We start from the raw sequence: 13,745 nt of genomic DNA, 5'->3' as shown, positions 1-13,745 counted from the left end.
TTTTAATCTGTTTCTTAATTTGAGAATCTATTTTTTTTTTTTAAAGATGACCGATAAGGGGATCTTAACCCTTGACTTGGTGTTGTCAGCACCACGCTCACCCAGTGAGCAACCGGCCATCCCTATGAGACTGACGCGCTGCCTACTGCGCTAAGAAGGCAGGTACCCGGCCATCCCTATATAGGGGTCTGAACCCGTGGCCTTGGTGTTATCAGCACCACACTCTCCCAAGTGAGCCACGGCCACTCTTAATTTGAGAATCTTAAGGAAGCTGGAACACTGTTTAGATATCTCCTTAGCTAGACATTGAAATTCACTAATACATTTTCTTTTTTCCACATTATTGCAAGCAACAGTGTTGGTAAACTGCACTAATACAGAATTCCTTTCCAGTGACCATCTCGTCAAAGACCCATCAGGCTATTGCTAACAGTCTTTTCGAGGCCTTTCAGTCTTTCATACTCTCCTGAGGGTTTTTCCAGCCTTCACCTGTGCTTGGTCGCATTCTACTTCCAGGTACCAAACTCTGTTCTGGTTACTAAAGCTGCATAACAAATTACCCACAACATTATGGCTTAAAACAATGAAAACACTTGTTTTACTCACTAATCTGCAGTTCAGGCAGGGTTCATGAGAGAGAGCTCATACGTGCTCTACTCATCATCAGCTGGTTCTCAGCAGAAGCTTTACCTGGGGATGTCAATGGCATACCTGGATGTGGCTTCTCTGTGTGCCTTGGGCTTCCTTACAATGTGATGGCTGGTTTCCAAGGGTGAACATACTGAAAGACAACTATGAGAAAGTCATATTGCCTTCTCTGATTTAGCTGCTGAAGTCAATTCAGTGTCACCTCTGCTACATTCTGTTTGTTGAGGCAATTACCAAGTCCTGACCAGATTCAAGGGGAAGGAAATAGGCTTTTCCTCTTGGGGCAGGGGAGTGACAAAGCTCTGAAAGAACATGTGGGACCAGAAATATTGACATGGCCATTTTTGGAGAATACAGTATGCCAAAGAAGCTTGGAAGATAAATTTTGAGACTTTTTTTTAAGTCCATAAATGTCTTTAACATACCCTCACGCTTGATAGTTGATACAGATCAAATTTTAGGTTGAAGTGGTTTTTCACTCAGAATTTTGAAGGCATTGCTCTATCGTCTGTATTTAAGCTTCCATGTTACTAAGATACCCAGTGCCGTTTTTATTTCTGATCATTTGTAACTTTATCTTTGGTTTTCTGAAACTTCATGATGATGCAACTTGTTGCTGGTCTCTTTCAACGTGCTGGGTATTTTAAGGGCCCTTTCAGTCTGGAGATTTGTCTTCATTTCTAGTAAATTAATTTTTTGTTGTAATTTCCATCGCTTTTTTTCACTCTTCTTTCTTCATGGAACTCCTTTAAGTCTGATATTGAAGCTCTTAGAATATCTGATTTTCTTATTGTCCGTGTTTCTATTTTTCTTTCCTCTTCCTGAGAAATTTCTTGGCTTTATTTCCCAGTCCTTCTTAATTTCCAAGAACTTTTTCTTGTTCAAAATTCAGACAGCATCTTCAGCACTGTGTGGAAATCTCCTTAGCTAGCCCATCCAGCTCATTAGGTACTTCAGCCCTTTCCCCCTCATCTTTGCCTTCCTGTTATCTACATCCTAGAGTCCTGAATCCTTCTTTTTGGGTAAAGAATTGGGATATTCTTTATCCAAAAACTGTATTTCCTATGTTATATAGAGATAGGGTTGGACATAAATTCATTCATCTTATTTGAAAATACAAGCCAACAATTTTACAAATAGATTTTCTATGACACAGTGCACATCATTATAAATCAAGTTTGATGAATTTCTTAGATAATTTTATGGGTTGTACCTGCTACTGAGTTCAAAATAAAGGAGATTGGTTTAGAATCATACTATTCCCTTGCTTTTTTTTCCACTAAATGGCATGGTTTGGAGAGTTTGTTATGTTAGTGTGTAAGGCACTTCCTCATTTATTCTTTACAGCTGCAAAGTATTCATTTATGGATGTACTATTATTTATTTAGCAAGACTTCTATTGATGGATATTTTCATTGTTTGCAATCTTTCCTAAAAGGACTGGCCTTTATTGCCCTCAATGATGCAATAAGTAACCTTAAAAATAATATTTTACCCAAATGTGAGCATATTTGTTGGATAAATTCTAGAAGTAGTGTGCACATTTGTAATTTTGACAAATACTTCAAAATTGCCCTCCAGAGTAGTTATACCAGTTTCTACTTCTATATACAATGCCTATTTCCTGATACCCTTTGCCAACGTGTAGTATATTATCAAATGGATCTTTGCCAATTTAGAGGCAGAAAATGAGATGTTAGTATAATTAGTTGTATATATCTTACTACCAGTGTAGTTGAGCATCATTTCCTATGCTTTTATTTTTCCTCCTTTTCTGTAAGCTGTGTATACTACCTTGTTTTCCATTTTTCTCTTAGGTTGTTAATCTTTTATCAATTCATAGAAATTCTTTATGTATTAGAGAAATTACTCTCTGTCTTGATATGAGTTTCAAATGTTTTCCCCCACACTTGTTATTTGTGTTATAAAGGGCTTTGTCGTGGAGAATTTTTTTTAAAGTGGAATTTATCATTATTTTCTCTTATGACTTCTGAATTTGGGATCACAGGAAATCCTTTCCCACCTCAAAGTTATAATTTCCCATTGATTTCTTCTCTTAAGATTTTTTTTTTTCCTCACATTTGAATCCTTGATCCATTAGGTTTTTATCCGATTGTAAATATGAGGATCTGGCTCCAGTTTAATTTTTCTAGATGCCCCAAAACTATTTATTGACTGTTCTGTTTTTCACTTGAGATTCTATCTTTATTATACTCTAATTCCCATATGTGTTTGGGCCTTTTCTGGATTTTATATTTAGTTCCATTTACCTATCTATCCGTTCACTTAGTACTATGCTTTAATTTTTTTTTTTTTTAATTATTATTAAGGTTTTAAAACTTGTTTTGCTATAGGGCAAAGCTAATATCTCTTTACCCTCCTTTTTCAGATCTTTTTTCTTTATATTCTTACTTGTTTATGTTTTCATATAAATATTAGTGTCATTAGTGTACATTTCAAAAATCTTTAACAAATGCTTTCTTCAATAAAAGTTTGAACTCAGGTTAGTTTATGTCATTAAGTGAAATAAAAGTACTCCCATAAAAAATTGTTTAAGCTTTTTAATTTTAGAATGTTTTAATACAAAATGAAACATTTTCATAGTTAGTATTATATTTAAAACATAACCATAAGTCCTTTATCCTTTACATGAGAGTGATCAACCCATGTAAACTTACTGTATTAATTCAAATATTGGTATTTAGATGATTCTCAGTCTGCATTTAGGCCTGAATTACCCTAATTCTTTTATAATGGTTCTCTCTGAACTTTTCTAAGGGGGAAAAAGAATTAAATGTAAATATTTGTTATCTTGCAAAACTAAATATTGACTACATTGTTGTCTGATTGAATACCAAGTACATAATGTTGTGTCATTCTTTCTAACATATATTCATGTTTATATGAGGATACTTCAAAAAGTTTATGGAAAGATTTCGGTTATCTTTCAACTGTATTTTCCCACAAATGTTTTGAAGTACCCTTGTATAATGCATCTGTTTTTAATATCTTAACATTTTTAGCTTATCTGTACGTTTAATTTTCTTTTACAATTTTCTAGAAAAGCAGTCTTGACTTTCAGTCAGATTTTGCCAAATATACTGAAAGCTACTAACTAGCCTCAACTTGAATAAATTTTCTTGATTAAATATTGTTCTCTTGGGCCGACCCCGTGGCTCACTGGGGAGAGTGCGGCACTGGGAGCCAGCGGCACTTGATAGCGCCGCGGCCGCGGGTTCGGATCCTATATAGGGATGGCCGGTGTGCTCACTGGCTGAGCGAGGTGCGGGCGACACCAAGCCAAGGGTTACGATCCCCTTACCGGTCACACACACACACACAAAAATATATTGTTCTCCATTCCCTCCTTGAACATACTGACTGATGCCAATGAAATGCTGAAAACTCAAAAATGTCCTGTCTGTTCATTTCTACTCTGACCAGTTGAATTGTAGGCTTTCTAAAATATTCATCTTCTTTTTCACAGAAACCACAATTCTTCTTTAAGCATTCCTAGTTTATCAATTTATGTAACATTTAATTCTGTTTTATAATTATAAAAACAATTATCACCTGCCATAAACAGATTCCGTCTATAATACATGACCATTGCTATTTAGAACAATTTAGCAATAATTTTACGTATCTTACCCTTAAAACCTAATCTGATGATGATTCTTTTTTTCTCTGTAGCCTTTATAGTAACCCAGGTGGGATGCCTCCTTATGCTTCTCAAGGTTTTCCATTTCTTCCTCCATATCCCTCACAAGAAGCCAACAGGAATGTAACTTCTTTATCTGTTGCTGACACTGTTTCTTCTTCAACAACAAGTTATACCACAGCCAAACCCGCTGCTCCTTCATTTGGTGTCCTTTCAAATCTGCCATTACCTGTTCCCACAACAGACACTTCAGTACCGGTTTGTATCTTTAATTATCTATATTTTGTACCTTTGAAATATTCATTCAACCAGCAAACATTTATCATCTACCTCCTTGTGTCATCCACTAAGTAGGCACAAAATATAAAGAGATTAAATCACATTTCTCAATTCAAGTTAACAAACACAGAGAGGTAACCAACAAATAATCAAATAATTGCAAATAAGGAACTTCTAGTAGAGTAGAAGAGAAAGACAGTATAGAGTTATGGAAGAGACTCATAACTGAGGGAATGTTCAGTGCTCCCAGGGACCTAGGTAGAACTAGTAGGGATATCTTTACAAAATATGAGTGTGTTTTCTTCACCACTTTATCCTTACTGCCTCAAACCATGCCTGATACATATAGTAGGTGTTCAGTAAAAATGAGGCTGATAAATGAAGGAATGAATTTATGCTTGAGGCCAGATTTTAAAAGATGGTTATGAATTTGCCAGGATAACAAGGAGATATATAAGGCATTCTGTGAGAGGCAGTAACACTGACAAAGGCATTGAGGTTCAAACCAGATGGCATTTTTGTGAAGCTGCCTAAAATAGATCTCTCTGGCTGTCATATAGGGTACAGACATAGGCACAAGAAGTGATCATGAAGGAGAAATAGGTGTCAAATTGTGGAGGGTCTGCTATAGCATGCTAAGGGCTTCAAGCATCCCACTGTATTTCAAAATTTTTTTTAAATCGCATTTTCTTAAATTAAGCTGGTAATTGTTGCTATATGGGATGTTACTGAGAGGGAAACTGATACTTTGTGCATAAAACATTTAAAGGGATTGAAAAACCTTCAGTTTTAACCTTTAGTAAATATCACCCATAGTAATACTCAAATATTGTAAAACCTTATATCCAACATTACTAATTTCAGAGTTTATCATTTAGAATTTACACCCAAGTGGACTGTTTTTCCAAAACCTTTCATCATTGTGTTACTGAATGTTATGTACAAACTACAACTAGTAGTGTAAACAAAATTACAAGACAACTTTTCAAGGGTCCTCAAGTATAAAAAATCATGTATATTCATTCTGTTCCTTATCTACCCCACTGACTCATCTAAGATGGGTATGTAACTTCAGACCACTGCCAAGTTATTAAGTTTTTCTACACAATGACTTTCACTTGAGAGAAATATATATATATATATATACATATATATATATATATACATATATATATATATATCTCAATGAAATCCACAGATAATTCTCCACACCTGTCGCAGATACACTTAAGAGATTTATTTTACAGCCACAGACCTGCCCAAGAAAGAGCTAACACAGTTACTCACATGGCCTCACTGAAAAAAAAAATGTAACCCTAAATGTACAAAGTTACACTGAAAAAATAGACTGAAGGAAGAAGGGAAGAGTAAGGACAATGTGAAGTGTGAAGATGAAGATGTGATAATGAAAGCAGTTATGGATACAGTACATTAAAAATTACTTTTAAAAGTAAATGGGAGCGGTCAAAAAGATGGCTGAAATTTAATACCATTTAAAACTCTTCTTTAGATAAGCCAGAATGGTTTTGGTTACAAGATGCCAGATGTCCCTGATGCATTTCCAGAACTCTCAGAACTAAGGTAAAAAACTTAAGTTGGTATCATTTTCTATTTTATTTATAATATATAAACCAGATCATTTCATATTCTTATTAAATAAAAATATTTTAAAAATATTCACTGTTCCTATATTGTGATTGTCTTAGTGGGAAAGTTTTATTAATCAGTTGTAGGCCTTCTAAGTTGTATTCACTGAGTGACTAGTATATACCCAAGGATTTTTCTAGATGCCAGTTATAATAGTAATCAAGATAACAAGGTCCTTTCTCTCGTGTGGCTTGTATTCTTTGAAAATTACTTCTGAATACAGTATTCCTGATGATTTCAAAATATATCTTGGCCTAGTTTAAATCTTTCATTGTTCCTTTAGTAGACAAACTTTGTATAGAGGGAAATAGATTAATGTTATAAAAGTATTAGCAAGGTGTCTTTACAGAGCCAAAATTTTATTGAAATTTATGGAGATGTTTGTATTATTCAAGTTTAAGGTACCATTTTTTTATGAACACTGCTCCTTTGAGATTCTCCATGAAAGTGTTTTGTGGCCATTCAATTTTGGGAAGCATTGCATCCTTTATACCCCCATTGAAGGTTTATAATACTTATAAGGCTACTATCACCAAGACTACTGAATGTAGTTCACGTTTTTTTGTAGTTCTTTTTGTCTTTAGGATATATCGCACCAAGGACTTAGAGCCAAATACCCATTAGAAAGCCTATAGTTTAAAAAAGAAGTTTACTTTTATTTGACCCAATGTTTTACAGTCATTCTTAAGAAATAGTGATTTATTATTTCTGCTAATAATAATAAATTAATGAATATTTATAATATATTACATGCATGTTAAGGGTTAAAATGCATTGTAATAATGCTCACAACAATCCCATGAGTAGGAGCTCCCATTATGTAAAGATTGTCTTTCTTATTTTTCTTTTTTAAGTTTCTTCCTTTTTTAATTTTTTTTAAAATGCTATGAAAATGTCAAAAACACAAAAAGGTGAAGAGAATAGTATAATGAGCTTCCATGTAACCATCATTCAGCATCAACAGTTATGCTTGGAGGAAATAAATAGCTTAAGTTTTACTTATCAGTAAGGCTGGTTCCTATCAGGGAAATTGGGGGGGAAAAAAAGTGATATTTCAAAGCAATTAAACAGAGTTATGAACAAGAAAAAGAATGTTTAACTATTTTACTGCTTACCTATTTTAAGGAGCCTCAGCTAAATAAAAGAGAATCCTAGTTTCATCCTTTTTTCTTTACCTGAGTTGAATAGACTTTCTTATTGTTAACTTCAGGTCACCGTACTAGGGGTCATCAAAAAAGTTCATGGAAAGATTTGTATTATCTTTCAATTCCATTTTTTCCACAAACTTTTTGAAGTACCCTTGTATAAATGTGAACACTTTCCCAGAGTTGTGATTTTAAAGAAAATGGATGTCTGTATGTGCATTGGACCAGAATTCACTTCTACAAATTTCATCAAGAATATATTACAGACTACCTTGTGTCCTATTGTGGTCGATGTTTTATACGCTTTTAAGTTTACAATTAGCCTTCTGACATGTATATATAAAAATTATTTAAAACCCTATCAACCAAATAAAACTGAAAATTTTTGAATATCATCATGGAGAAAAACTAGATGACTGATACTCATTAACAACATTTTTTCTTTTGTGTTTCTAGTGTGTCACAACTCACAGATATGAATGAACAAGAAGAGATTTTACTAGAACAGTTTCTGACTTTGCCTCAACTGAAACAAATTATTACTGACAAGGATGACTTAGTAAAAAGTATTGAGGAACTAGCAAGTATGTCTTCCCTTACTTCAGCTCAGATTTCCTGAGAAAAAATGTGATCTTTACCTGGAAATAAACCAGAGATTTATCTTACAGGAAAAAATCTCCTTTTGGAACCCAGTTTGGAAGCTAAAAGGCAAACTGTTTTAGATAAGGTGAGTTAGTGATCATATTGAAGTAATTTATACAATTTAAAAATAGAATAAAACAGCATTTTTATTTTCTCTTTTAGTATGAATTACTAACACAAATGAAAGCTACTTTTGAGAAGAAGATGCAAAGGCAGCATGAACTTAGTGAGGTAAAATTGTTTAATTCTTTTCCCTTCCCATAAGAATTTTTAATCTTAATGTGCATGAGTCACAATCTCACTTTCATTATTATCAGAAATGATTTATTAGATATCTGACTTTATAAGGCATGATACCTTTAAGTGTAGATGAATGATTCTCAATTATGAGGCATTATAAATCACTTGTGCTCATGCAAGAGCATATTTGGTTTCAAAACATAGAAAAATATGAAAAGCCGCCCAAAAAACTTTTCTGGGCAAGTTATAAAACTAGTGTAATCCTTGTAATAACACCTACAACAAAAAACTTTATACACACTTGTAAGCTTATGTACAAATATCTTTAATGAAAAGTTAACAAATTTAAAAGTATAATGTATAATTCACTACAAATAATAGGTTTTTGCTAGTAATCCAGTTATATGACAGTCAAAAATATAAAGTTCAGCCTATATTTCTGAAAAAATCTTTAAAAATAAAAAGGGAATGGAAGATAGAATCTTTATATCTCATACCAATAAGCAACATCATAACTAACAATATTCTATTTCCTTTAAAATCAGGAATTTTGGAAGGTAAAGCCAATGTAATAAAACATAAAATAGAAATAAAACGACAGCAACAAAAACAGATGGTAAAGGAGAATAGAAATTTATAATGAATTTCGGGTAAATGATCATACTTTAGAATAAAACAAATAAGAATAATAGGTAATATGAGCAATTAATATATATATCTTGCACAGCACAAAGCTATTTATGTATATTGGCTCACGGTTGCCTCAAACCCTATCAGGTAGGTATTGTTCCTTTTTATTTACAGATGAGGAAACTGAGTACAGGTGGATTAAATAACTTCCTTCAGATTATAAAAAATACAAAGTATTAGAGTTAGGGGTCAAACCTAAGAGAATCTGAGAATCAACTGAAATACTCTTAGATATACATTAGAGCTTAATAGATGTTGAAGAAGCTTTTCACAGTAGTCAATGTCATTCCTTATACAACCACTTAGTATTCTAAATATAGAAATTAATTCCTTATTTGATAAAGAATATTAGAAACCAACAGTAGACATCACACTTAATGACTAAACATTTTCAGGATCCCATTAATGTTAGAAATAAGAAAGTAATGCCCCAATTATCACTCCTACTTAACATTGCTTGGGAGGTAGTGACCACTGAAACGAGACAAGGAAAAAAAAAAGAGGTATAATATAAAAGAAGAAATGAAACAGTTATTACAGTTATTTACCAAAAATAAACAATCCAGAATTTTAGAGAACCAAGAAAAAATTTCCCCTACATTCCAGCAGTTACTACTGCAAAATGAAGTAGAGAAAAAAGTTCATTTACAATAGCAGCAATACTATAAAATATTTAGAAGTGAATCCAGTGAAGTAAGTCAGGAAACTTTACTCAATAACACAAAAGAAGATTTGAGCTTTCTATTTTCTAAGACTATCTAAATAGTCTTTAAAGCAACATGGAATATTCATGGGATGAAAGATACAGTATTATAAAGATTTCATAGGGCTGACCCCGTGGCGCACTCGGGAGAGTGCGGCGCTGGGAGTGCAGCAGCGCTCCTGCCGCCGGTTCGGATCCTATATAAGGATGGCCCGTGTGCTCACTGGCTGAGCGCAGTGCGGCCGGTCACAAAAAGACAAAAAAAAAAAAAAAAAGATTTCATTCTTCTCAAAATAACTTATAAATCCAATACAGTTCTAATCAAAATCCCAAGTGTATTTTTAAAAAATCTAAACAAATTTATTCTAAATTTCTGAAAGACAATAGGTAAAAGTAGTCAGGAAGAGCTTGAACAAAAAGAAATAATGAGGAAGACCTCCCTTTCCCTGTATCAAAATACACTGTAAAACCTCACTACCTAAAACATATAGTAGTTTTATAGGAAGAGAAAAATAGTTCTATGGGACAGACTATACAGTTCAGAAATAGACACATATGTGAATAATTGGTTGGATAAAATTGAGGATTCGATATATTATGTAATTGGCTATCCAATTTGTATCCATTTAGAAAAAAGTTAGATGCCTATATCATATAGTACACAGAAAGATATTACAGATAAACTATTTCAGTGGAAACCATAAAAAGTCAACTAGCTCCTAGGATTTTTTTTTAAGGTTATGGTTAGAAAAACCTTTCTAAGCATAATAAAAGAGGCAGAAGCATAAAGGAGAAAATTGACATTTAGCTGTATACTAATCTAAAACATATTTAAAATGATAAAATCAAAAGAAGTAAAAAAATAAAAAGGAATAGTTGTAGTATGTATGATGAACAAATATTAATGTCAGGGGTCTATAAAGAGAAAAGGGAAAACAGGAAACTCACAAAAGGAGAAATATAAATGTCCAATAAAGATTCTGCATTAACAGTTATTCTGATTCCTAAGCATTTATATTTATATTTGCTTGAAGTGATTTTTGAAATACTTATTAAGTTAAAAATAAAAAACAAACCAAAAACCTTGATTCCTGGGCTCCGTTCTAGATTCCTGTGCTCACTCAAGATTCTCTGGGGATACACTTGAAAGTATGAAAACAACCTCAGCAGACTTGGTTCTATGATTGCAGGAACCTGTCCTGTTTTTTTCGCTCCTGTATACCCAACACACAGTTCAGTGCTTAGTATATAGAAGGTTCTCAATAAATATTTAATGAATAAGTAAATAGGAACATTTGAAAATATGTTCAACTTTACTATAATTTTTTTTTAAAAGCAAAATAAAACATCATCCATGTGAACCAAACTTGTAAAGACAGATAACCAATTTTGGTAAAGGTGGTAAGAAAATAGTGGATTACTATACATTCCTGTGTGTGATGCATCAGAATGAGATACCACCCTAAACCCACTAGGATGGCTATTATTAAAAATAGTTTTAGTTCCTATGTTTAGGTCCTTGATCCAATTTGAGTTAATCTTTGTATAAGAAGTAAGGTTAGAGTCCAACTTCATTCTTTTACATGTGGATATCCAGTTTTATCCCTACTATTTGTTGAAAAGACTGTCCTTTCCCCATTGAGTGGACCTGGCACCCTTGTTGAAAATCATTTGACAATATATATGAGGGTTTATTTCTGGGCTCTCTATTCTATTGCACTGGTCCATAAGTTCTTATGCCAGTACCACAATGTTTTGATTACTGTAGCTTTATAGTAAGGTTTGAAACCAGGAGATACGAATCTTCCAATTTTGTCCATTTTTCAAGATTGTTTTGTCTATTCATGGTCCCTTAAGAGTCCATATGAATTTTAGGATGGATTTTTCTGCTTCTGCAAAAAACTCCATTGAGATTTTTATAGGAATTACATTGAATTTGTAGATTACTTTGGTAAGTATTGTAATCTTAACAATATTAAATATTCCAAACCCTGAACACAGGATGTTTTTCCACTTATTTATGTCTTTAATTTTTTTCAGCAGTGTATTGTAGTTTTCAGTGTACAAGTGTCTCACCTCTGGTTAAATTTAATCCCATCACTTTTGCCATATTGTGTTCATGAGAAGTGAGTCACTACGTACAGCCCACACTCGAGCAGAGATTACACAAGGAAGTTGGTACAATTAGGGGTCATCTTAGTGGGTGCCTACCGCAATGATTTAATTCCAAAATCTCCAGGAGAGGACAATGATTTGCCCAGTTTCTCTAATTTACTAGTTTGCAGGCAATGGATGAGTTTCTCTTGTGTTAGGTATCCACCTCTATATCCAGAAGCTGAGGACCTGGGTGAGACATTACAAGTATGAGGTAGCAGATTTCCTCAAAAAGAGGCTATGTAAGGCATATAATGAATTGCTTCTCCTTACCTTTACCTCATTTTCTTTCCCTCTAAGAAGTTTTTCTGAGTGTTATAAACTAACATAGCGTTTGATATTCTTTTCCAGAGCTGTAGTGCAAGTGCCCTACAGGCAAGATTGAAAGTAGCTGCACATGAAGCCGAGGAAGAATCTGATCATATTGCTGAAGATTTCTTGGAGGGAAAAACTGAAGTAGATGATTTTCTCAGTAGCTTCATGGAAAAGAGAACAGTATGTAATCTCTTCGGTTGAGGACGAGTGACAGCATAATATCAAATTTCTTAAGTATACTCATGAGTAAAAAACTTGGGCACATTACTGAGCTGGAGTTTTGAGTGCTATGAGAGGAATCTGAGGAGCCGCTTTTGAGCATGATAGCATCCAGCTCTCACTTTAAACCTGCTTGTTCTGAGTACACAAGCAGGTAAATCAAATAATAGTTCTGTTTCAGAAATGATAGTATCTGTATCATTCTGCATAAAGCTGGCAAATCAGCTTAATTCTAGTCGTAATAGATGTAATAAACTCCTAAATAACTTATTTTACAAGTTATTGAAATAGAGAATAATCTGTACAGATTACAAAGTAAATTTTAAAAATATTATTGAGAACATTCTGGATCAGTTTCTGGATGATAGTTCCATTATACTTAAAGAAAAACCATATAATGCCAAGGTCATGGGTTCAGATCCCTATGCCATCCAGCCGCCAAAAAAAAAAAAAAAGAAAAAGCAAGTTTCTTGCCCTTGAATTGAGTCCCAAATATTTACCTAATTTCTCTGAAACATCACATTTTAAAAATTATCTTTTGTAGTACACTATATAAAACATGGTTTTATATATCTATCTAAGAGGGTACTTCAAAAAGTTCATGGAAATAGTCATATTATCTTTTAATTCCACTTTTCTACAGACTTCTTGAAGTACCCATAGACAGATATGTAGATAAATCTGTTAACATAGGTGGGGCAGATTTTATCATCCCCATTTTTCATGAGAGAAGATTGAAGTTAAGAGATATTAGTGATTTGCTTATGGTTATAGCATTAGTAAGGCATTGATTTCTGTTCCATTATTCTTCGATACTATATAGCTGTGCCTTGAAGTTTTTATTTGTTAATCTTTCTGGTTAACAACAGCGGGATTTATTTCCATATGTTTAAAATTGAAATCATATAGAGAATTGATATAAAGGATCAGTTTGTTTTACATTCTGGAAGTCGGCAGGCAAAGGCTATCTTCCATACAAAATTAAATGGTTTGGGGACTCTTAAATTCTCAGGATTTTTTTGCTACTTTAAATATTCAAAACTTTAAATAATGTCAACAGGTTAAAAGATTTCTACTTAGAATTCTGTCACAATGTAGAAAGTAGTAGGCACATCTTTGGAGAAGTGACTGGTGTGTTAATTTATTTTCTAGATTTGCCACTGTAGAAGAGCCAAGGAAGAGAAACTTCAACAGGCAATAGCAATGCACAGTCAATTTCATGCTCCACTATAGGTAAATTGTATTTCAGGTTTGAGTCTCAAGGCTATTGCATAAGTACCTTTTAATTAAAATGTTCCTAACAGTGCCTGTTCAGACAGCTTTAAGAATAATTGTCAGAGCTATTATGCTGTGTAACATAGAATGCTTTCTATTATATATTAAGCATATTATTATATAAATA

At 33.3% G+C, this 13,745-nt stretch overlaps 1 protein-coding gene across 5 annotated transcripts in view; it reads left to right on the top strand.

Moving 5' to 3' along the window:
* The window catches only part of VPS37A (VPS37A subunit of ESCRT-I), a 32,191-nt gene that overhangs the window by 17,096 nt on the left and 1,350 nt on the right, over window positions 1–13,745 (top strand). For 4 of the 5 annotated variants that reach the window (XM_063077516.1, XM_063077514.1, XM_063077512.1 and 1 more), the window contains 7 exons: window positions 4,342–4,567; window positions 6,099–6,169; window positions 7,837–7,964; window positions 8,049–8,107; window positions 8,185–8,253; window positions 12,161–12,304; window positions 13,496–13,576. In XM_063077516.1, coding sequence (XP_062933586.1) covers window positions 4,342–4,567; window positions 6,099–6,169; window positions 7,837–7,964; window positions 8,049–8,107; window positions 8,185–8,253; window positions 12,161–12,304; window positions 13,496–13,576 — 778 coding nt within the window. The remainder of the gene's footprint in view (window positions 1–4,341; window positions 4,568–6,098; window positions 6,170–7,836; window positions 7,965–8,048; window positions 8,108–8,184; window positions 8,254–12,160; window positions 12,305–13,495; window positions 13,577–13,745) is intronic. The other variant, XM_063077513.1, reaches the window with a different exon arrangement.

The sequence above is a fragment of the Cynocephalus volans genome, chromosome 13 (genome assembly GCF_027409185.1).
Source record: "Cynocephalus volans isolate mCynVol1 chromosome 13, mCynVol1.pri, whole genome shotgun sequence".
Lineage (NCBI taxonomy): Eukaryota > Metazoa > Chordata > Mammalia > Dermoptera > Cynocephalidae > Cynocephalus > Cynocephalus volans.
This window is presented reverse-complemented; position numbering and strand designations above follow the sequence as displayed.